The following is a 25,367-nucleotide window of genomic DNA, read 5'->3' as shown; positions in this document are numbered from 1 at the left end:
ACACACCAACCACTGCGTGAAAAATCTGTCCTTTTGGTCCCTTTCAAATCTTTTCCCTCTCACCTTAAACCTATGTCCTCGAGATTTGGTCTCCCCCACCCTGGGGAAAAGACTTTGTCTATTCATCCTATCCATGCCTCTCATGATTTTATAACCTCTGTAAGGTCACCCCTCAACCTTTGATGCTCTAGGGAAAGCTCATACCCTCCAACCCTGGCAACATTCCTGTAAATCCTTTCTGATCTCCTTTCAAGTTTCATGACATCCTTCCTGTAACAGGGAGACCAGGATTGAATGCTGTATTCCAAAAGTGGTCTAACCACCTGATTGAGCCACGCACATATTTACACTGAGGTAATAAAAATATAATTCTAACAATTGGACAGAATAATATAGTAAACTTTGAAATATTTGAGGTATAAAAATACTTGGCTGGTTTATCGAGGGTGCTGGTTAAGGGAAGGTTTGCTGTTCTTTAGCTTCTTGAACCCTGATGCGTGTACCGTTATAGAGCGTTGTTCTATAATGGGGCATCCCCCACATTCCCTGCTGTGGATCCAGTAATGAGTACTCACCTGTTGTTGTTGTTCCACAGAGGCTTCGTGCGCCTCGCCGCTGGTGTGCAGCTTTGGCAGGCCGGTGGAGCTGGAGAAGGACGATTACCAGCGCGTGGTCTGCAACAACGAGCACTGCCCGTTTGGCAACTGGATGCACCTGCAGTGCTTCTACGAGTGGGAGAGCAGCATCCTGGTGCAGTTCAACTGCATCGGCCGCGCCCGCAGCTGGAACGAGAAGCAGTGCCGTCAGAACATGTGGACCAAGAAGGGCTACGACCTGGCGTTCCGCTTCTGCTCCTGTCGCTGCGGCCAGGGCCACTTGAAGAAGGACGTGGACTGGTACCAGGCCCGGCGGAGGCAGGACGACAAGAAGAAGAAGGTGGGCGCCAAGGCTGGCGAGCCGCTGCCCGAGGAGGGCAAGAAGTGCAAGCTCAACCGGGCGCCCCGCTCCCACGAGGCCCAGCGGCGGCACTCTACCGATCGGCAGAACTCTCAGGAGAAGGGGGCGGCTGGCGTCCAGACCCCCAGCCACAAGGAGCACTTCAGGTCACCGTGCGGCTCCCCCCCTGAGCCGTCCCCTCCGCCCCCGGCTCACCCCTACCTCTCCTTCTCCGCTGGCGGGCCCCGTGGCTCCCGGCACCTGGGCGAGTTCCTCAAGACGGCGCTTCACGGGGAGCCCTGCCGCAAGCTGATGCCCAGCGGGGGCGGGCGTTACAGCCAGTCAGAGTTGGGTGCCGCGGCTCCCCGCCTGGGCGCCCTGGACTCTCCGGTGCAGTTCCTGCGCCGCCTGGACCTCTCTGAGCTGCTCACCCACGTGCCCAAGCACAAGATGAACACGTACCATGTTCGCATGGAGGACGATGCCCAGGTTGGCCAGGGTGAGGAGCTGAGGAAGTTCATCCTGGCTGCGCTCAGCGCCAGTCAGAGGAACGTGGTGAACTGTGCGCTGTGCCACAAGGTCCTGCCGGTCTTTGAACTCTTCCCACTGGTGGACGGCACTCTGTTTCTCAGCCCTTCCAGACATGACGAGATTGAGTATGACGTCCCTTGTCACCTCCAAGGTAGGTCCGTTCAGTTCACTGCTTCCTTTGTGCACAGCCTTCTATTGCAACAAGCACAGAAATTGCTAGAGAAACTCAGCAGGTCTGGCAGCATCTGTGGAGAGCGGCGCAGTGGCTCAGTGGTTAGCACTGCTGCCTCACAGCACCAGGGTCCCAGGTTTGATTCCAGCCTCTGGCTACTGTCTGTGTGGCGTTTGCACATTCTCCCTGTGTCTGCGTGGGTTTCCTCCGGGTGCTCCGGTTTCTTCCCACAGTCTAAAGATATGCAGGTTAGGTGAATTGGCCAAGCTAAATTGCTCATAGTGTTAGTTGCATTACTCAGAAGGAAATGGGTCTGGGTGGGTTACTCTTTGGAGGGCTGGTGTGGACTTTTTGGACCGAAGGGCCTGTTTCCACGCTGTAGGGAATCTAATCTAATCAGAAAAGCAGTGAAGGGTCCAGTGACCCTTCTTCAGAACGGAGAGTGTTGCGCTGAAAAAGCATGGCTGGTCAGGCAGCGTCCGAGGAGCAGAAGAATCAACATTTCGAGCATAAGCTCTTCATCAGGAATGAGGCTTGCCTGTGCTCTGAAAGAGATCATGCCAGAAACATCGATTCTCCTGCTCCTCGGATGCTGCCTGACCTGTTGTGCTTTTCCAGCACTACCCTCTCGACTCTGATCTCCAGCATCTGCAGTCCTCACTTTTCCCCCTTCAGGACATCCAGACCTGGTCCCTGTTCAATGGGTTATGTTTCAAAAAGAAATCCAGCAATAATTGTTAATACTCCATGTGTCAAAGAAGTTGTCTCTGTCCTGGATGTAGGTTTGCTCACTGAGCTGGAAGGTTTGCTTTCAGATGTTTTGTCACCATACTAGGTAACATCTTCAGTGAGCCTCCGAATGAAGCACTGGTGGTGTAGCCCATTTTCTATTTATATATTTAAGTTTCCTTGGGTTGGTGGTGTCATTTCCTGTGGTGACATCATTTCCTATTCTGATGTCATTTCCTGTACTTTTTCTCAGGGGATGGTAAATGGGTCCAAGTCAGTGTGTTTGTTGATAAATGCATAAATAGAAAGCGGGCTACACCACTGGTGCTTCATTCGGAGGCTCACTGAAGATGTTACCTAGTTTGGTGACAAAACGTCTGAAAACCAACCTTCCAGCTCAGCGAGCAAACCTACATCCAGAACCTCAACTTGAACTACAAATCTTCTCAAAACTCGCTAAATTATCTCTGACTTACACTTTTAAAAAAATTAATTAATGGGATAGACTAACATTTATTACTCAATTTTATTTATCCAAAGGGCATTTAAGAGTCAACTACATTGGCTGTGGAGTGGCACATAGGCCAGTCCAGGTAAGGATGGCAGTTTCCTTCCCTAATGGGCATTAGTGAACCAAACGGGATTTTCTGACAGTCAGCAACAGATTCGTCAACTCCAGATTTTTATTGAATTCAAATACCACCACGTGCCATTGCAGGATTTGAACCCAGTTGCCACAGCATTACCTGGTTCTCTAGGTTAACAGTCCAGTGATAATGCCACTGAGCCATCATCTCTCTGTTGTGATGAGTCTCTAACACATGATTGCTCCTTGTCGAAACCTCTCTCTCCCTCTCTCCAGTCCTCCATGCCGTCCCCAAAAACAAGAATGATGTGATTATGATTAGATTAGATTTCCTACAGTGTGGAAACAGGCCCTTTGGCCCAACAAGTCCTCACTGACCCTCCGAAGAGTAACCCACCCAGACCAATTTCCCTCTGTCCAATTAACCTGACGTGCACATCTTTGTGACTGTGGGAGGAAACTGGAATACCCAGACGCGGGGAGAATGTGCAAACTCCACACAGACAGTCACCCGAGGCTGGAATCGAACCTGGGATCCTGGTGCTGTGAGGCAGCAGTGCGAACCACTGAGCCACTGTGCCGCCCCTATGGAGCTGCTTTATCACGAGAGTTGAGATGATCTGATCAGTTAATGTTCCAGACTCTGAAGAAGGGTCACTGGACCCGAAACGTTAGCTCTGCTTTCTCTGATGTTGCCAGACTTGCTGAGTTCCTCTGGCAATTTCTGCTTTATTTTTTGGTCTGCGATTTCCACCATCTGCAGTTTTGTGTTTTGTGTGTTCAACAGCTTCTGTTGATTTAGCATCTTTTAATACAATAAAATGTCCCAAAGTGTTTCCCACAATCACCTTAAGCAAAATATAACATTGAGCCACACAAAGTGATTTTTTTCTTCATTCATGGAGTTTGGGTATTACTGCCCCATCCCTAATTGCCTACAGGAGGTGGTGTTGAGCTGCCTCCTTGTACTGTTGTAGTCATAGAGTCATAGAGATGTACAGCATGGAAACAGACCCTTCGGTCCAACCTGTCCATGCCAACCCAGATATCCCAATCCCATTTAGCCCCACCTGCCGCACCTGGCCCATATCCCTCCAAACCTGTCCTAATCATATATGGTCACTCATGGTCCTCATGAGGCGGGGGGATTTCCAGGCAAAGAGGACTGCAGATGCTGGAGATCAGAGTCGAGAGTGTGTGTCGCTGGAAAAGCACAGCAGGTCAGGCAGCATCTGAGGAGCAGCAGAGTCGACATTTCGGGCAAAAGCCCTTCATTAGGGAACCAGGATTTTGACACCGTGAAAGTGAAGAAATTGTAGTATATTTCCAAGTCAGGACAGTGAGTGGCTCAGCTGGGAATTTGCTGACGGTGGTGTTCCCAGGTATCTGCTGCCCTTATCCTTCTGGATGGAAGTGGTTGTGAGTTTGGAAGGTGCAGTCTGAGGACCCTTGGTGAATTTCCCCATGCTCCTTGTAGATAGTACACAGTTCTGCTACTGAGTGCCGGTGGTGGGGAGATGCTTGTGGATGTGGTGTCAATCAAGCGGGCTGCTTTGTCCTGAATGGAATCGAACTTGAGTGTTGTTGGGGCTGCACCCATCCAGGCAAGTGGGGAATATTCCATCATATTCATGACCTTTGCCTCCTAGATGGTGGACAGGCTTTGGGGAGTCAGGAAGTGAGATATTTGTTGCAGTATTCCCAGCTTCTGCTCTTGTAGTTACTGTATTTGGACAGTTGGCATGAAACAGGGAGACTTGTATACAGAGAAGGGGTACAGACGTGTAGCTATACCGGAACAACTTGGCTAAGGCTGCACATAATTCTGGAGCACAAGTATTCACTACTATTGCTGGGCTGATGTCAGGATCCATAACATTTGTGGTGTCCAGTGTTTTTGGCCATTTCTTGATGTCATGTTGTATGAATTGAGTTATAGGACAAATATTCAGACAAACCGAGTCAGAGAGCACAGAAACAGACCCCTCGGTCCAACTCATCCATACCGACCAGATAACCTAAATTAATCCAGTCCCATTTCCCAGTGTTTGGCCCATATCCCTCTAAACCCTTCCTATTACTTTACCCATCCAAATACCTTTTTAAGTGTTGTTAGTATACCAGCCTCCACCACTTCCTCTGGCAGCTCATTCCATACACGCACCACCCTCTGTATGGAAAGGTTGCCACTCAGGTCCCTTTTAAATCTTTCCCCTCTCACTCTAAACCCATGCCCTCTAGTTTCAGACTCCCCTATGGTCAAAGAGGGCGATTTCATGCATTTTAAAGGGGGTAAAGAAGGGGACTGTATTCCAGAACTGTTTGAGAGCTTAGGGCTCAAGCCTTAAATTTGGGTCGTTCTAGAGACCAGAATGGGTGGCACGGTGGCTCAATGGTTAGCACCCAGGTTCGATTCCCGCCTTGGGTGACTGTCTGTGTGGAGTTTGCACATTCTCCTCATGTCTGCGTGGATTTCCTCTGGGTTCTCCAGTTTTCTCCCACAGTCCGTAGATGTGCAGGTCAGGTGAATTGGCCATGCTAAATTGCCCACAGTGTTAGGTGCATGAGTCAGGGGTAAATACAGGGTAGAGGAATGGGTCTGGGTGGGTTACACTTTGGAGGGTCGGTGTGGACTTGTTGGGCCGAAGGGCCTGTTTCCATACTGTAGGGAATCTAGTCTAATCAAAAAAAATTGGAGGAAATGAAGAGATCTCAAGCTGGAACAGATTACACAGCCAGGGAGAGGTTGAGGCCATGGAAGGATGCGAAAACCAGGAGGAAATCTTTAAATTTGAGGCATTGCTGGACCAGAAGCCAATACAGTTGAAAGGACGGAGAAGTCACTGCACTGTTGCAATGAAACTGTAGTGTTTAACTCCACTTCCCCACAGCATTCACTGCTCCAACTTCCTCATTCTTACTGAAACTGATTATAAGTAAATCCGAGTTGACATGGTTAAGTTTGGGGATTAATAATTTAATGATTAACTCTTCAAATTCCTCCCCCCGGCGGAACCATGATTTCACTTTTTCAGAAATGAACAAAAGCTGGCCTCAAAACGTCTGGGGAATGGTTGATTGTCATAAAATCTGAATGAAACCTGGTGTTTGCACCAGTCTGCTAAAGCGTGGCTGCAGTTCAAGAACATTTGGCTTTTAGTAGGATCCTGACCACAGTGTCAGAATGAAGATTTGCCTGATCAGTTCTGAATTGAAGAGGAATTCTCCCTGACAGAGGCATTCGGAACACCTTTGGAACACTCTGCCTCTAAACAGTTGTAGAGGTTCAGTCACTGAATATAACCACAAGGGAGGTTGGCTGAAAGTTTTGTGCTTTAATGGGTCTGGGAGACAGAACAGGAATGTGTTACCAATATGGAAGAGCAGCCATTATTATTATCACCAACCGAGCCAAGATGAGGGTTCAAATGGTTTGGTCCAGCTCGGATTTCTGACATTAGAGTCATAGAGATCTATAGCAAAGAAAACGGCCCTTCGGCCCATTATATCCTTACTGGTCAAAAACAACCAGCTAATTATTGTAATCCCATTTTCCAACATTTGGCCTATAGCCTTGTATAGTTCTTGTGAAGAGTCACTATACTCTAAACTTTCACTGTTTTCTTCTCTCGGGTCCTGCCAGACCTAATGAGTTTCTCCAGCAATTTCTGTTTTGGCTTCAGCTCTCCAACATCGGCAGTTCTTTGGCTGCCCTCACTCCGTAACTGAAACCTTCCAGCCTAGGCAGCATCCTGGTAAATCTCCTCCGCACCCTCTCCAGTGCCATCACATCCCTCCTATAACATGGATTCCAGGACTGCAAACAGTACTCTAGCTGTGGACTAACCAATGTTTTATTGAGTTCCAGTATCACCTCCCTGCTCTTACACTCTGTGTCGTGTTAATGATCCTCTGAAGTCATCAAGGCAGTCAATCTGTTTGTTGAATTCTCCACCACTTGCCCTGGGCAGTGAGGAATGAGCAGTATATGCAACTCTGCCTGGAGGCCATTCTCCTTAAGGGATTGACAGCTAGGTATCACTCTCAGACATCAGCAGCACACTGCAGCTGGTTACCTGGCCATTTGTAATGTGTACCATATCCTGATTTTGTTTTCCATTTAGCCAGTGAGTAACACAGTGTATATTGTGTTGAAGTCACTTATTGACATTCTGTATCAGTGTTGTGTGCATGGTGGCCCAGTGGTTAGCACTGCTGCCTCACAGCGTCAGGGACCTGGGTTTGATTCTAACCTCGGGCAACTATCTGTGTGGACTTTGCTCATTCTCCCCGTGTCTGTGGGGGTTTCCGCTGGGTGCTCCGGTTTCCTCCCCCAGTCCGAAGATTAGATTAGATTAGATTAGATTACAGTGTGGAAACAGGCCCTTCGGCCCAACAAGTCCACCCCGACCCGCCGAAGCGAAACCCACCCATACCCCTACATTTACCCCTTACCTAACTCTACGGGCAATTTAGCATGGCCAATTCACCTGACCCTGCACATCTTTGTGACTGTGGGAGGAAACCGGAGCACCCGGAGGAAACCCACGCAGACACGGGGAGAACGTGCAAACTCCACACAGTCAGTCGCCTGAGGCGGGAATTGAACCCGGGTCTCTGACGCTGTGAGGCAGTAGTGCTAACCACTGTGCCACCGTGCCGCCCACGGTGGCACAGTGGTTAGCACTACTGTACAGGTAAGGTGGGTTGGCCATGCTAAATTGCCCCATAGCGTCCAGGGATGTGCAGGCTAGATGGATTAGCCATAGTAAATTGCCATAATGTCCAGTGATGTGTAGGGCTAGCTGTGGTAAGTGTGGAGTTACAGAGATATGAGGTTGGCGGATTTCTGGTCTGGGTGGGATACTTTTTGGAAGGTCGGTGTGGACTCAGTGGGTTGAATGGCCTCTTCTGTACTGCAGGGGTGCTATGATTCTATGACAGCAGAGCGCAGAAAGTGACTGATGGACAAAGCGGCTTGGTAGGGATTAAACAGCATCTTTTGAACTGAAAAGCATTGCTTGTTTCCACCAGTGTAATATGTTTCATACTGTCTGGGCGGAATGAATGGGAGGTGTTCATTGGTGAACTCTGATTCTTACTAATGATGATTGATCTGCATTCATATAGCACCGTCAGTACAGTCAAATATCCCAAAGGCTCAGTGCAGGAGTGTTCGAATACAACATTTGACACTGAACCTCAAAAGAAGAGATGAGTGCAGATTCTCAAACAGAATTTCCTTAGAGGAGAGGGAGAGAAAGGATATTTTAAGTGAGGAAGTTCCACGACATAAGACAGACTTAGCTGAATGTGCAATTGTCAACAGTGGAGCGATGGAAATTGGGGATAGACAGGTGTCGAGATTTGAAGGAGCACCGATGTCTTCGGGCGATGCGTGTTGCTGGGCTGGAAGAGTTTATTTCCTTACTCCTTTGTGTGCAGATCGCTGGATCCATCTGCGTTGCCTATTCCAGGAGAAGTCCCCAGTGGCGTTTGATACACTTGCCTTGCACTGTTGGCCATGGGCGGGGAGTGTTGAGCTGGAAGAGGTCTTGCAGGCCACCGCACTTGAGAATTAATTCCGCTCCATTCTGGGGCTGGAGGACCCGGGAGCTCTCAGCCCCGCGTCCTAATGTCTGGCTGCAGCAGGGGTTCCTTACCGCCTGACTGATTCTCTACATTTGGCAGCTGTCACTGGAATAGTCCACTTTCTCCAGGCATTTAATCAAAGCCCTGCCATGAGCTTCGGAAGGGGGAGGGGGTGGGGTGTTCTGATAGGCGACTGTTCTGCTGCAGAGTTCAAGCAAGGTGTGTTTCTGGTATTGTGGTGACATGATTTTGTGCACAGAACTGACAGTGTATTTAGAATCGTAAAATTCCTCCTGTGGTGAATATGATAGCTTCCTTGGAACCCCTTGAATATTTGATACTCTCCCGGGAGATTACCTATGGATATTGATCCACTGCCGGGCCATATCTTTGAATATTGACGCTGTCACGGGGGATTACCTGAGGATGTTGACACACACTGTCTCGGGGTTACCTCTGGATGTTGACTCTCTCTTTCTGTCTCTCTCTCTCTCTGTCTCTCTCTCTCTGTCTGTCTTTCTCTGTCTCTGTCTCAGGGTTACCTCTGGATGTTGACTCTCTCTCTTTCTCTCAGGGTTGCCTGTGGATACCTTGCTCCTGTGTCATGAAGCATCAATTAACCATAAAACCATGATTAGATACCAACCCACACAGTTAAAAAAAAAAGCAGACAAAATGTTGTGTATGCATAGAGCTCTGAGTTATTTAGGAACCTGTAAAATGCCAGATAAGCATATTGTGGTGTGTAATCTTTGTCAGACTGTCCTCTCGCTCACTCTCACTCAGCACTCCCTCAGTTCTTTAAGTGATTCGATGTTGTTTCTCTTAGCTATCTGCACCCAGTTTAAACTCTAGCTGGAACATGACACCATCTTGCTCTAGACTATGTTTAAAAAAAGAAAGTGTTTAATAAGAAGCAGAAAGTAATGGTGAATGGATATTTTATGGAATCCTGGAGGGGGAGGGATGAGAATGGTGGATTGTTATTCAAACCATCATTATGGGCGCGACAGCTTGACAATGCTGTGTTGCCCCCGCTTCTTAATTACAGTGTCCTTTGAGACATGCCATTATCAGAGACCTCCTCTCTGGTATATCACATGGGAATGGCAATGAATACCAGAATCCTACTGACCTGGAGACCTTGGGGACTGTCACTGGTATTTTGGGGGCGTTCAAGCTTTCAGTCCTGGTGGTCCTGGAGGGGATGGGGTTACTACAAATTAGTCTATGCTCCTTGGATTAAAGACAGGGTCAGAGGCTTCAGTCCTCCAAACTTCACCATCCGACAGTGCACACTTCGATCTTAGCTAGAATGTGTGGCTGTGTATCCCCATTCCATTGAGTATCTGTTCATCTTTCCTGTGAGGATTGTGTATGGATAATGTTGACTTGAGTGAAGTTCCGTTGAGAATGGTGAGTGGGATGGGAGTGGTATTGAGTGGGAAGAAGAGGTAAGACTGTTCTGTAGTGCTGAGTGTTAATGCCTTTCAGAGAGAACCAACCAGACAGACATTGATACAAGTCTTGCTTTGTTATTCGTTGATGCTGGAGCTGTTGAACTTGAACAGAAACCTGTTGCCTGTGCCTCACCAAGAAACTGTTGTAGACGATCAAAATCGTGACGGGATGTAAGATGAAACTGGCGGGGGGGGGGGGGGGGGGGGGGTCTGTAACTGGCGGATACAGGTTGAAGAACCCAGAGAGGAGATGCATCTTTATTTTTGATGCAGTGAATTGTTGGGTTGTGCTCCCAGAGTCGGCAATGGAAGCAGATCCAATGACCACTCTGACAAAGGAATTGTATAAAAAGGATCTGCAAAGCTGTGGGGAAAGGGTGGAGCGGAGCAGGGCTCATAGGATAGCTGTTTCAGAGAGTGATTAATGAGAGTTTTCATATTATCTTATTGACCGGAATCCCCTTTTCACTGGATCATAAAACATTTCAAGCGTAGGAGGAGGTCATTCGGCCCATCGTGTGCTGGCTGCCCGTCCCTGCAATCCCTCTCTCTGCCCTTTCCTTGTAGCCTGCAGATTTCTTTCCTCTTCAGACAATTATCTGGTACAGTCTTGAAAACCAGCTTTGGATCTTTCTTCAGGCAGCGCATTCCCCCATTGAATCGTTTACTGCCTTTAAAAGGATAGTGCTTTCTCATGTCGCCTTTTTGTGGTTTTGCCATTCACAGACACAGGCATGATGGGCTGAATGGCCTCCTTGGGCCATTCTGTGATTCATCATGAGCTGGCACGCTCAGACTCTTGTTGTTTCTATCAATGGCAAGAGTTTCTCTCTTGTCTCCTCTGTTCATCTATCAACTCATTCTAACCTTCTCTAAGGAGAACAACCTTGGGAACTATTGAAGACCTTTGCCCCATGACCATCCTTATTCACTGTTTCTGGACCATCTCTACTCCTTCCCATGTGCTAACAAGAGTTGTGATCCATTTGGAGCTGAGGCAACGCGTTATTGTAAAGGTTCATGATAATCTCTCCTTGCTTTTGTGCTCTGTGCCTGCATAATGGGGTAACCCTCCTGTGATTGGTTCGGGGAGTGAATGAACAGTGAGGTCATCGATCTTGAGTGAATTGTGTTGGCCCTGGAGGTGAAACGATAACCCATTCAGTGCCACCCTTCCATTTTCTTCAATGACCCAACGCTTATGTTTAAATCCTTCTGCTATGCATTGTCAGTTTATGCAGAGCTGTGCCATGGACCATTATTGGGCATGGTATCCCATGAATCTGTAGCCCTAGCAGCTGGTTAATGCTGAGCTTGGCATGGACCATCCACCTTTCCCATGAGGGAAGGGTCACTTAACCCCAAATGCCACAGGCTTTGTTTGGTTTGCCACCAGGACAAATGCTCTTGCTTTGGAGAGGTTTCACCGGCCTGTTACAGAATTATCAAGCAACCTAGAAAGTAGAAGTAGGCCATTCGGCCCATTGAGCCTGCTCTGCCAGTTAGTATGGTCATAGCTGTCCCTCCAACTCAGTACCTGGCTCATGCTTTTTTCCCACACCCTTAGCCCTAAGCACTATATCTAACTCCTTAAAAGCAACCAATATTTTTGCCTGAATCACTTCCTGTGGTAGAGAATTCCACAGGCTCAACACTCTGAGTGAAGACATTTCTCCTTGGCCCTCAAGGACAAAGAGGAAGTGATGGCTTAGTGGTGTTATCACTAGATTATTAATCCAGAAACTCAACTAATGTTCTGGGTACCTGGTTTCGAATCTTGCCAATCTAGATGGTGGACTTTGAATTCAATTTTAAAAAAAAATCTGGAATTAAGAATCTACTGATGACCATGAATCCATTGCCAATTGTCAGGAAAACCCCATCTGGTTCACCAATCTCCTTCAGGGAAGGAAATCTGCATTCGTCACCTGGTCTGGCCTAAACACAACCAACAATGTGGTTGACTCTCAATTTCCCTCTGAAATGGTGTAGCAAGTCAATCAGTTGTACCAATCACTACAAAGCCCCAACCAATGATGGGCAATAAAGCTGGCCAGCCAGCGACTCCTACATTTCACAAATGATTTTTGTTTTTAAAAATGGCCTACCCCATATCTTTACACTGTGGCCCCTGGTTCTGGACTCCCTTATCTGATCCTGTTAGTGGTTTCTGTGTGATTTCCCTTACTCCCCAGTGAATATAGTCCTGACTGATTCAGCCCCTCTTCATTTATTAGTCCTGCCATCCCATGAATCACTCTGATAAATCTTTTTTGCACTTCCTCCATAGCTAGAATATCCTTACACAGCACATAAATGGCCATTCGACCCACTCTGGTGATTCTAGCTCTTTGGAAATGCGATCCGGTGAATTTTACACATTCTCCCACCTCACATCATAGGCTTCCTCCAAATCCTTGCATTCCCCCTCCCCACCCCCTTCTCCACATGTATTTGATTTCCTTTCAAATGTTAGCCTTGAAACAGCTTCCACCACCATTTCAGGCAGCGTATTCAGGATTGGAATTATGTTGGGCACCAGATACTGTTTGATGTTGACACAGTGCCACTTTCATTTGATGTTGAGCAAGTGTTTAAATATAACCTACACATCAGCTCTTGAGACAAGGGATAATCACAGGATTGTAGGGTTTTACATTGTCATTGGCGGGGCATGGGGAGTTTAGTGAATGGTTGGTTTGCGGTTAATCCCAGTGCTGTCTCATCCAGTTAAATATTAACTTATACTGCTATCCAGACCTTTAAAATCCTACTTCTAATTTATTTGTTCATAGGAGGTGGGCATCATTTGTTGCCCATCCTTAATTGCCTGGCCATTTCAGAGGACAGTTAAGAGTGAGCCCGTATGGTGTGGGTATAGAGTCACATGTAGGCTAAACTGGGTAAGAGCAGCAGACTTCCTCCCATCAATGAACTAGATGGGACTTCATCACCATCGAGGTTAGTTTCTTGGTCACTATCACTGAAATCAGTCATTGCTTCCAAATGTGTTAGTTGATTTTAAATTCCCTCAGTGCCGTGGTGGGATTTGAACCTGGAACTCTGTGTTACTAGTCCTGTGACATTACAGTGTCTTCCTTTACTGCAAGATGTTCCTGATCCTTACTGAAGTGCTGCTACCAACCTGGGTGTGGCTCAGACACTGGGAGCACCAGCTAGAAATTCTCAGATTTGGTACGCTGTTGGCTGTCCAGATGACCGCTACCTTTGGGGACGGCTTGTCTAGCCTAAGACTCTGAAAGGGTTAATACCTAGCAGAGTTTGACGAGGAGCTTAGGTACAAAAATGGGCCTTCATCTCTGGAGCCGGCTCCGCCATTCTAAAGCATGTAAAGTCATCTCCCTCCTTGTCCCTTCATATAATTTATTATCTGGAAATGTATCTGTCACTCACAGACATACTGATGACAGCTCCCATTGCCATCTGGGGCAGAGAGTACCAAAGTTTCACCATCCTCTGTCTTAATTTTATTCGCAAATGGGATGTGGGTGTCGCTATTCAGCCCAACAGTTATTGTCTGTTCCTAATTGCCCAGAGGGAGGTTAAGAATCAACCACCATTGTTGTGGTTCCGGACTCCTACATAGACTAGGCAAGGTAAGGATGATGGATTTCCTTCCCTCAATTTGATTTTATTTATTATTGCTTTATGTATCTATGAACACCTAGTGAGCAGTTTTGTTTTGAGTGCATTTCAGGCAGATCACACCACACACAGTGCATTAGGGTAACAGGACAGAGCGAGGAATACAATGTTACGGCTGTGGAGAAAGCGCATAATGAGCGAGATAAATATTAAATTAAAAATTTGAGAGGTCCATGCAGAAGTTTGAGAACAGCAGGGAAGAAGCTGTTCTTGAATCTGTTGGTGGGTGTGTTTAAGCTTTTGTATCTTCTGCCTGACTGAAGAGGTTGGAAGAGATTATAACTGAGGTAGGAAGGGTCTTTGATGATATTGGCTGCTTTCCTGGACGTAGTGGGAAGTGTAAATGGAGCCAATGGATGGAAGCTTGGCTTGCCTGATGGTCTGGGCTATGTTCACAGCTCTATGTAGTTTCTTATAGCCCTGGGGAGAGGAGTTGCTGTACCCAGCATCCAGATAGAATGCTTTCTCTGGTGCACTTGTAAATGTTGGTCAGAGTCTTTGTAGACAACCTGAATTTCCGTAGTCTCCTGTGGAAGTAGAGGAGTTATTGTTAAATGGATTTTTACAACAATCAGTCATTTCGTGGTCATTTATTCCAGAATTTTTAAAAATTGATTTCAAATTCTGCCATGAAGGGGTTTGAGCCAATCCGTTATCCCAGTGTATTATCCTCAGGTTCTGGATTACTAGTAAGTGATGTTACAACTATGCTCCCACCTCCTCCCCTCAATCCTCTAACTGGTGTCCTCAAGATGCTGAGGCTGTGTCCTCTGGTTCTCGATCCGGGGGGAGTTTCTTTCTGTATCTACGCTGTCTGTCCCTTTCAGAATCGTGTAGCTTTCTATGACATCCCTGTTTGTTCTTCTAAACTCCAGAGAAAACAGGCCCAGCCCCCTCAATCCTCTCCTTGTAGGACAGTCCCACCATTACAAATATGAAGTCTGTCCTTCCTCAGGCCAGGGGTTCAGAGCCTGTACTCAGTATTCTGGGTGCGGTCTCTCTAGTGCTCATTGGAGCAAGGCATCTTTTGCTGCTGGACTCGAATACCTCCCTCTGAGGATGTCTGAGATCAGACGTCTACTTGAATGATTTACAAGGACGTTGCCAGGATTGGTTGCAGGAAGAGGCTGAATATGCTGGGGCTGTTTTCCCTGGAGCATCAGAGGCTGAATGGTGACCTTATTGAGGTTTATAAAATCATGAGGGGCATGCATATGATAAAACAGACAAGATCTTTTCTCCAGGGTAGGGGAATCCAAAGCTAGAGGGCATAGGTTAAAGGTGAGAGGGGAAAAATATAAAAGGGACCTAAGGGGCAACATTTTCACGCAGAGAGTGGTGCGTGCATGGAATGAGCTGCCAGAGGATGTGGTGAACGCTGGTACAATTGCAACAGATACAAGGCAACTGGATGGGAACATGAATAAGAAAGAACAAAGTGAGGATTGCAGATGCTGGAGATCCGAATCAAGATTAGAGTGGTGCTGGAAAAGCACAGTAGGTCAGGCAGCATCCGAGGAGCAGGGAAATCGATGTCTTGGGCAAAAGCATTTCTGATGAAGGGCTTTTGCCCAAAACATCGATTTTCCTGCTCCTCGGATGCTGCTTGACCTGCTGCGCTTTTCCAGCAACACATTTTCAGCTCTAGTTTTTGTTAGAACACAGGAGACTGCAACCCCTCACTAACTGAACTGCACTTTAATCGTTTCCCCCTTCCTTCTTTGAGTGCAAAGTTTTACCTGTGCATGACTCCATCTCCCTGGTTGACTTAACTGTCTGTGTCCTAGAAAGCCACAAGGACAAATGGAATGGGCACTGAATGCCATGGATGGGCACTTCCTAAGAAAGGAGAAAGTGAGGTCTGCAGATGCTGGAGATCAGAACTGAAAATGTGTTGCTGGAAAAGCGCAGCAGGTCAGGCAGCATCCAGGGAACAGGAGAATCGACGTTTCGGGCATAAGCCCTTTTAAGCTTGCCACGTTCACTTGCATTAAAAGCAACTGGGCTATTCATTCGTGAAGCATTTTATGACAGGCTAAGTGATAATCAGCCCCGGGGTAGATCCTAGTTCCTTCTTTCTTACGTGGGGACATCCAGTAGCTCCTGACAGCCTGTGCAATCCCTCTTTACTGCATACAAGCGAGAACCAGGTTTGTTGCTCACTGTTACTGTTTCCCATTGGATTGATTGTGACGCCTGTGTTGATGTTACTTTGTCAGTGTAGCACAGGAGGGGGTGGACGAAGGGCATGCCCTCACCTCCGAGCTCAGTGCGGACCCTGCTAACGGATCTCTCTGAGTGACACCGGATAGAGTCAGTGACCCACGGCTGCAAGCTGTGAATCATTCCCTTTCTCGGTTTGAGTTGCTGGGGCAGGTTTGCGTTTTGCTCTGACCCTCCCTTCCGATGAGGAACTCCTATAGGAAGTCATGTGTGCGTCATTTAGGTTAGAGTGCACTGTGTTGACGACATTGTGAGCGTCTCTCTGTTCCTGCCTGCTGTGTTAAGGAGCTCTCTGAGTTGAGAGGAGACTGTGCCAGTGTTGACGAGGCAGTGACTGATAAAAGCCCTTTGTACCACTGTGCTGCCAGTCTAACCATACCAGCATTTGTGGTCCAGAGGAGATGAAGTGTCTAAAATTGAGCCGGTTCAAAAGTTCTACACGTGATATATGATGTTTCTTCTTTCTCTCTTACTTTGTTCCCTCCTCCCACCCCTCCGTTATACATTTCTGTCTCTTGTGTGTGTGCATTTTCTCTCTGTCGCTCTCTGTTCCACTCTACCCTCACTTCTGTATCAACAGACAGTGAAGAGGTTTTGCTTTGCCAGAACTGGTGAGGGGAGGGGGTTGCATTTGAGCCAGAGGCAGGGGCATTTTTAGCAAAATGAGAAGCATGAAGCATTGTCTTATATTTACATAATGCTGTTTGTGACTATTGTGCATCTCAAAGTGCTCGGCCGCTACTGAAATGGCTGTCATGTAGGAAACCCATATCTGACTTTATCCTACTTTTATTCAGTCGGCTTGCTGTTGTCAGGGAGTGGTCTGTACACACAAGGGAAACTCAGCCCCTGATAATCTGCTATTTTTGCCGGGTATGACTCTCAAGCAGTGGCAATATGAATAGTGTGTGTTCTATCAGCACCACCGCTGTGGATTCCAGCGATGCACACAGTTTGTTATAGTTGCACCATGTTTGTAGCAGGATGTGTGGCTGCACAGGTGGGGTTCCACCGGATACGGTGGGAGAGCAGAGCTAATACTGGGAGGGATTCAGACAGGATGAGGACTCAGAGGAGGACGTTTCCTGAAAAGTTTTTCTTTTTTAAGAGAAACACATTGTATCGACCATCTACATTCTGCATTCATCAGGCAAGTCACAAGAATGCTACGTTGACGGGAACTCCAGCATTTCTACTGTATGGGTTGAGAGTACTGATTGGTACAGGCCACAAAGAGTGCACCAGTCACTTATGAATGACAGTTAACTGCTAGGCTTTGTTTAAATTTTAAACCAGGGCTCATGCCCGAAACGTCGATTCTCCTGCTTCTTGGATGCTGCCTGACCTGCTGCGCTTTTGCGCTTTTCCAGCAACACATTTTCAGCTCTGATCTCCAGCATCTGCAGTCCTCACATTCTCCTCGTAAATTTTAAACCAGGCAGGTTGACTCTGATCAGCATACCCCCAAGGCAATGAACCTGAGAATGGTAGCTACCTGCATTATTGAGTTGAAATCAATGCAAACATGTTATATCTGTTGATAAAGAACTTGACCCTGTGTATGAATGTATGTGCCACAGTGTGAACCTGACTGATGAGCCTAAATCAGTTGTCAGCGTAATGTTTCACACTCGGGGGTTATCTAGCAGCTGCTGTCCAATTGTGGAGCCGTAGTTAATTTTGGACACTGCGTTGTGGGTTTTGCTAGTACCAGCTGGTTGGATTCAGTTCACATCTTGCTTGTTGCTCTCCAATCCGTCTCCATTAGCAAACCTGGCAGCACAATGTCACAACACTGCAATTGGACAGCATTTGCTGGATAATCCTGAGTATGTGATGGATTATGTTGGCAACCAATTTAGGATTGTTAGTTGGGCTTGCAGTATGGTGCAGTTGTGTCTACCAGAGTCTACATTTACTCATACACAGCGTCCTGCTATTTGCGATAGAAAAGCCATGTACGTGCACTGTATCTCTTTCAACTCAACAAGGTAGGTGACGGTCATTCACAGGTTCAGCAGTCGAGGTATTTCTGAAAGAAATTAAGAATTGACCGGTCTGGCTTAAACTTTAAGCAAACCCTGGCAGGCGTCATTAACTAGGGAATTCTCTGTGACAAAGCTACTACTACCAATCGTAGTTGACATGCCAACCAATTGTTTTCAGGCATAAATTGGTATTCTTGTGAATTGTCCTGACCAGTGCAAGATCAGAAGAAAGATCCTTGATTCTCTAAACCATCACAGAATTATTACTGAACATTCAGCCCATCATGTCCAAACTAGGGATGGAAAATGGTCTTGCCATTAATAAATTGCTGTTAATGTTTAAAACAGGTTAGAAAAGTGCAGCAGGTAAGTTACGTTTTGGAAAATCATTTGAGAATATTGTATAAAATGTTAAAAATCACACAACACCAGGTTATAGTCCCAACAGGTTGGAAGCACTAGCTTTCGGAGCGCTGCTCCTTCATCAGTGGTTATGGAGTATAAGATTGTAAGACACAGAATTTATAGCAAACGTTTGCAGTGTGATGTAACTGAAATTATATATTGAATTGTTTGTTAAGTCTCTCATCTTTTAGAATGGACATGTTGGTTTCAGTTCTTTCATATGTAAATTCAAGAACTTCTTTAAAGTTACATTCTTAAGTGAACTTTAACAATAGGTGCCATGTCAGCCCAGATAGTGCATTGAAGGTGTGAAGTGTCCTGTGTGAGACTGTCTGTGCCCCAATGTTCAGACTGATTCTATTCTAAAAAAGGATTTACAGAATCTTAAATGGATTTAAACAGTTTTTGAGCAAAATAAAATGTAATTCTACAAGTACAAATTCACCCCACAAACTTGCATATGTGTGTGTGCATGTTGGGGGGAGGTGGTTATGACTGTCTGTGAGAGTGTGTGTAAATGTGAGTGTAAAAGGTATAAGTCTGTGAGAGGATGCGTGCATGGATGAGAGTGTGGGAGTGTATGAGAGAGGGTGTGTGTGTGTCTGTGTCTGTGTCTGTCTGTCTGTCTCTGTGTGTGTAGTGCAATGGAGTCACCTGTAATGTGACATGAACCCAAGGTACCAGTTGAGGCCATCCCTATGGTTACTGAACTTAGCTATCAGCCTCTGCTTGCCCACTTTGCGTTGTTGACTGTCCGGAAGTCCACCTTGGAGGATGGTCACCTGACGGTCTGAGGTTGAATGTCCCAGACCGCTGAAGTGTTCTCCAACTGGGAGGGAACCCTCCTGTCTGTTGATTGTTGTGCGGTGCCCATTCATCCGTTGCCGTAGCCTCTGCTCGGTCTCACCAATGTATCATGCTTCTGGGCATCCTTGCCTGCAGTGTATGAGATCGACAACATTGGCCGAGTCACATGAGTACCCGCCCAGTACATGGTGGGAGGTGTTCCTATGTGTCATGGTGGTATCCGTGTCGACACTCTGACACGTCTTGCAGCATCTACCATGACAAGGTTGTATGGTATTGTCCTGAAAGCCAGGCAGTTCGCTGCGAATAATGATCTGTTTGAAGTTGGACATTTGTTTAAAGGCTACAGTCACAAGGCAAACTTTTTATTAATTGGCACCTATGGTACAGGAGTGTGCTGGATGATCAAATATTGTGGGTAATCAAAAGGGCCACATAATCAGTGTAAAAATACACAGTAAGTAATTGAAATGTAATGCAGGGGGTAAACACATCGTTGTTGTACTTTATTTACAGCATCAATCAAATAATAACGCAACTTTGACTTAAGTAAAACTTGCCGGCAGAGAGCCTTCTCACTTGCACCCTCAACTAAGTACTCGGAGGTTGTAATAATACAGTAAACCTTGTGGTATTTGAGGGATATAATTTTTGCCAGTTCAGAAGGGGCCAGTTAAGACAAAGTTTGTTGTACTAATGGGTTTAACCATTTTCTTTTCTCAGTTTTGGTGTGTAGAGCTAGAAGCAATTAGTTGGTCTTTTACTTTTAGTAAATATACCTGTTAATATTTGAATGGTTAACCAATTTAATTTTAATAGTTTAAACTAGTTTGATTAGATTCCCTACAGTATGGAAACTGGCCCTTTGACCCTCCAAAGAGTAACCCACCCAGACCCATTCCCCTACCCTATTTACCCCTGACTAATGCACCTAACACTGTGGGCAATTTAGCACGGCCAATTCACCTGGCCTGCACATCTTTGGATTGTGAGAGGAAACTGGAGCAAACCCACACAGGCACAGGGAGAATGTGCGAACTCCATACAGACAGTCACCCAAGGTGGGAATTGAACCCAGGTCCCTGGCGCTGTGAGGCAGCAGTGCTAACCACTGAGCCACCGTGCCACCCCAAATTGGGGGTGATATTTGCATCCCTAGCCTGCACACACTCTCCGTATGGGCTATTCATTCTGTGCCATTCTCCCGCCCTCTCACTGTGATACTGCGATACATTCTTCCTTTCCAGATCATGGTCCTGATTGACCCTCCACCACATTCTCAAACTCTACATTCCAGACCCTGACTGCTCGCTGTGCTTCCTTGTGTTGCTTTGCCTTCTATTTGCCAATTACTTTAAATCTATGTCCTCTTGTCCTCAGTCCTTTCGCAAGCAGAATTCTGGTCTCCGACCTGCCGGAAGGATGTTACGAAACTTGAAAATGTTCAGAAAAGATTCACAAGGATGTTGCCAGTGTTGGAGGGTTTGAGTAAGGGGAGAGGCTGAACAGGCTGGGGCTGTTTTCCCTGGAGTGTCGATGGCTGAAGGCTGACCTTATAGAGGTTTATGAAATCATGAGGGACGTGGGTAGGGTAACTAGACAAGGGCTTTTCCCTGGGGATGGGGGGAGTCCAGAACTAGAGGGCATAGGTTTAGGGTGAAAGGGGAAAGATTTAAAAGGGACCTAAGCGGCAACTTTTTTGCACAGTGTGCTGCGTGTATGGAATGAGCTGCCAGAGGAGGTGATGGAGGCTGGTACTATGACAACATTTAAAAGACACCTAGATGGGTATATGAAAGGAAGGGTCCAGAGGGATATGGGCCAAGTGCTGGCAAATGGGACTAGATTAGTTTAGGATATCTGGTCAGTATGGACAAGCTGGACCGAAGGGTCTGTTTCCATGGGTCTGTACAGTTCTATGACTAAGCAGTTCTCCTTATCTCCTCAGTCTGGACTGCCCCCCCCCCCCCGCCCTGCCCCCAATCATTTTGCAATGGTAGAGTGCTCCTAACTGTAGTCTTGTCTGAAATGAGCTCACACCAGGAAATTTGCACTTCCCGAACCCAGGGAGCAGAGCAAGGAAAGGCTCAGCCATGACATGGTTATACTCCTTCCCACCCTCAGCCCTCCATACCCTGAAGAAACTGTTGCACAGGCTTCAATTTAGATCAACCCCGTTTTGGCTTTCAGAGTTGTGACCATTCCCTCCTCCTTAGAAGGGAAGCCGGGAATCTTTATAATCATCGGGAAATGAGGTATTGAGTCTGGGTTGGTGGGTGGAGAGTGAGATAGACAGAGCAGCTGTTTAGGGCAGTCTGCAACACTGATTTAGAAAGAAGGATTTGCATTCATATTACACCTTTCAAAACCTCAGAATCTTCCAAAGCAATTGACAGTTTGTGAGCTGTTCTGGTTTTGAACTGTAGTCACTGTTACTAGAGTTCTAGATGAGTAATCCAGAATCCCACTACAGCCAGCGGTGAAATTTGAATTTAATAGAAATATTTGGAATAGAAAGCCAACCTGATGGTGATTATGTAAACTCGGACAATTGTCTTAAAAACCCCTCTGGTTCTGAGGAAGAGTCACTCAACCTGAAACATTAACTCTGATTTCTCTTTATAGATGCTGCCAGATCTGCTGAGCTTTTCCAGCAATTTCTGTTTGTGCATCTGGTTCACTAATGGCCTTTAGGGAAGGAAATCTGCCATCCTTATCTGTCTGGCCCACGCGTGACTTCAGTCCCACAGCAATGTTACTGCCCTCTGGGTAATTAGGAATGAGTTTTAAGTGCCTGGCCTAGCCATCAAAGCCCATATCCTGTGAGTACTTCTAAAAGAAAAATAACATACGAGTGTAGTTTTCTAGTTTTGAGAAGTAACAATGTCTGTGCTGTAACTTGTATCAGTAAAAGTGGGACCTGACTCAAACTTTGCCCTTGGTCTGATTACAGGAAGGCTCATGCACCTCTATGCCATCTGCGTGGACTGTCTCGAAGGGGTACATAAGATAATTTGCATCAAATGCAAGTCTCGATGGGACGGGAGTTGGCATCAGCTGGGCACCATGTACACTTATGACATCTTGGCTGCGTCTCCGTGCTGTCAGGTGGGTTGTATGTCTGTCTCTTGTCTGCTCCTTCCTAAGCCATTGCTGTCTGGCCAATCTACCTAGAGGTACCTGCAGAGTTCGGTATCCTCGGCCCTAGGAAGGTGATGCCTTGCTTCAAGGCGTAGTTCCTCACTGGATCTGGGTAGCATCACATTGTTCATCACTAGGGTTTGTGGTGTTGTCAGGTTGTTCAGCGTCTGCAGATGATGTGGCTGCTGACAATCTTCTTACAATCCAGCCCCCATTCCCCCAACACGTGCACTTTCTAACAGCATTCGCGGGGTCATGTTCAGGTTCATACTTACCTGGAACTGGCCCCACTTCACACTGGCTTCCCAACTTGGCATTGGGGTTCTTGCTCCCTGTGTGGGTGAGATTGGGGGCTGTAGGGAGGATGACCAACCCTGACCATAGCACTGTGGTCACCGATGCCAACTTCTGCTCTGCCCCAGAAGGCAGTGGAGGCCAAGTGTCTGGATACATTCAAGAAAGAGATAGATAGAGCTCTTAAAGATAGTGGAATCATGGGTTATGGGGATAAGGCAGGAACAGAATACTGATTGTGGATGTTCAGCCATGATCATAACAAATAGTGCTGCTGGCTTGAAGGGCCAAATGGCCTACTCCTGCACCTATTGTCTATTGTATAGGAAGCCATTCAAGTCGGATTGGGGTAGGAAAGAGAAATGCCATTCTAATTGGGGATGGTGAAATCAGGAGGATAGACACTGTTCCCTGTGGCCAAGATTGAGAGTCCTGAAGGCTGTGATGTCTGCCTGGTGCCTGGATTCAGGAATATCTCATCTGGGCTGCAGAGGAACTTGGAGTGGGAGGGTAAGATCCAGTTGTCGTGGTCCCCAACAACACGGGTAGAAAGAGGACCAAGGTTCTGCTGAGGGATCTTGAGCAGCAAGGAGGCTAACTTAGAAAACATAACCAAAAAAGGTAATGATCTCTGGATTATTACCTGAGCCATGAGCTGATTGGTATAGGGTCAGTAAGACCATAGAGGTAAACAATTGGCTTAAAGGTCGGTGTAGGAGAAATGGGTTTGAATTCATGGGGCATTGGGACTAGTACTGGGGAAGGAGAGAGCTGTTCCAATGGGACAGACTCCACCTAAGTCACACTGGGACCAGAATCCTGGTTAATTGCATAACTCGGGCATAGTGCTTTAAACTAAATGGTGGAGGGGTGAGTTTGGTTGCATGGAAAATTATGGCAAAACTTAGTGAGGGAGGGTTGGGCAGAGATGATTAAAGTTTCCAGAACAAACAAACAATAGGACAGAGAGTATGGAAAATGTCAGGAATCTAACTTCAGGCATAGCAGGTAGGGGGACAACTATGAGAAGCAGGGCAGTCAACACAGGACTGCAGGTATTGGACTTAAATGCAGTCAGGTCAATGTAGTACAGATTGAAATTGGTGGGTATGATGTTCTAGGTATCACAGAAATATGGCTGCAAGGGGATCGTGGCTGGGAGATAAATATCCAAGGATACCCGTCCTTTTGAAAGGGCAGGCAGAGAAGTGATATAGAGTTGGAATGTGTAGAATTTGTGTGGGTAGAGTTGAAGAATCCCAGTGGCAAAAAAGACCCTGATAGGAGTTGTGTATAGACCCCCTAGCAGTAGTCAGGATGTGGGGAAGTAAATCAATCAGGAGATAGAAAAGGCATGGAAGAAACGCGTAATTGCACTAATCATGGGGGACTTCAGTTTGCTGGCGGACTGGGAAAATCAGGTTGGGAGTGAATATCAAGAGGGACCCAGATTCAATTCCCGCCTGCCTGTGTGGAGTTTACACATTCTCCCTGTGTCTGCGTGGGTTTCCTCCGGGTGCTCCAGTTTCCTCTCACAGTCCAAAGCTGTGCAGGTTAGGTGAATTGGCCATGCTAAATTGCCCGTAGTATTAGATGCATTAATCAAGGAATGGGTCTGGATAGGCTGCTCTTCGGAGGGTGGACTTGTTGGGCTGAAGGGCCTGTTTCCACACTGTAGGGAATCTAATCAAAAAAAGGAACTTGTAGAGTGTCTACAAGATGTCTTTTTGGAGCAGCTTATGGTAGAGCCCACTAGGGAATAGGCAGTTCTGGATTTGGTGATGAGGTAGACTTGATGAGGGAGTTTAAGGTGAAGGAACCCAGGTGGGGGGCAGTGACCATAATATGAGAGAATTCACCCTGCAATTTGAGAGGGAGAAGCTGGAATCAGATGAAATGGTATTACAATACGGTAATGACAAAGACGTGAGGGGAGGAGCTGCCCAGAGTTGATTGGAAGGGGAGCCAAGCAGGAAAGACGGTGGAGCAGCCATGGCAGGAGTTTCTGACGGTAATTCGGGAGGCACAGCAGAAACTCATCCCAAGGAGGAAGAAATGCACTAAGGGGACGATGAGGCTGATCAGGGCAGTCAAGGACAAGCATAAAAGTAGAAGGAAAAATTTATAATGTGATGCCAGAGCGGTGGGAAGCCAGAGGATTGGGAAGTCTTTAAAAACCAGCAGAGGATAAATTTAAAAAAAAGCAATAAGGGGAGAAAGATGAAATATGAAAGTAGGCTACCTCATAATAAAAAGAAGATTGCAAGAGTTTTTTAAAGATATCTCAAAGGTCAGAGAGGGAGGCAAGAGTGGATGTTGGACCACTGGAAAATGAGGTTGGTGAAGTAATAAGGGGGAATAAAGAAATGGTAAAGGAATGGAATAGATACTTTGCATCAGATTTCAGTGGAAGACACCAGTAGCAAGAGAGTCAGGGGGTAGAGTCATAGAGATGTACAGCACGGAAACAGACCCTTCGGTCCAACCTATCCACGCCGACCAGATATCCCAACCCAATCTAGTCCCACCTGTCAGCACCGGCCCATATCCCTCCAAACCCTTCCTATTCATATACCTATCCAAATGCCTCTTAAATGTTGCAATTGTACCAGCCTCCACCACTTCCTCTGGCAACTCATTCCATACACGTACCACCATCTGCGTAAAAAATTTGCCCCTTAGGTCTCTTTTATATCTTTCCCCTCTCACCCTAAACCTATGCCCTCTCGTTCTGGACTCTCCCACCCCAGGGAAAAGACTTTGTCTATTTATCCTATCCATGCCCCTCATAATTTTGTAAACCTCTATAAGGTCACCCCTCAGCCTCCGACGCTCCA

At 46.7% G+C, this 25,367-nt stretch overlaps 1 protein-coding gene across 2 annotated transcripts in view; it reads left to right on the top strand.

The window, feature by feature from the left end:
• The window catches only part of heca (hdc homolog, cell cycle regulator), a 36,395-nt gene that overhangs the window by 5,576 nt on the left and 5,452 nt on the right, over window positions 1-25,367 (top strand). Inside the window, exons 2-3 of one of the 2 annotated variants that reach the window (XM_043695337.1) lie at window positions 596-1,618; window positions 22,049-22,203. In XM_043695337.1, coding sequence (XP_043551272.1) covers window positions 596-1,618; window positions 22,049-22,203 — 1,178 coding nt within the window. Of the gene's footprint in view, window positions 1-595; window positions 1,619-8,399; window positions 8,552-22,048; window positions 22,204-25,367 lie in introns of those variants that run through there. The other variant, XM_043695338.1, reaches the window with a different exon arrangement.

Source organism: Chiloscyllium plagiosum, chromosome 9 (assembly GCF_004010195.1).
Source record: "Chiloscyllium plagiosum isolate BGI_BamShark_2017 chromosome 9, ASM401019v2, whole genome shotgun sequence".
In the NCBI taxonomy this organism is placed as follows: domain Eukaryota; kingdom Metazoa; phylum Chordata; class Chondrichthyes; order Orectolobiformes; family Hemiscylliidae; genus Chiloscyllium; species Chiloscyllium plagiosum.
The sequence above is the reverse complement of the archived record's forward strand: the minus strand, read 5'-3'. Positions and strand labels throughout refer to the sequence as shown.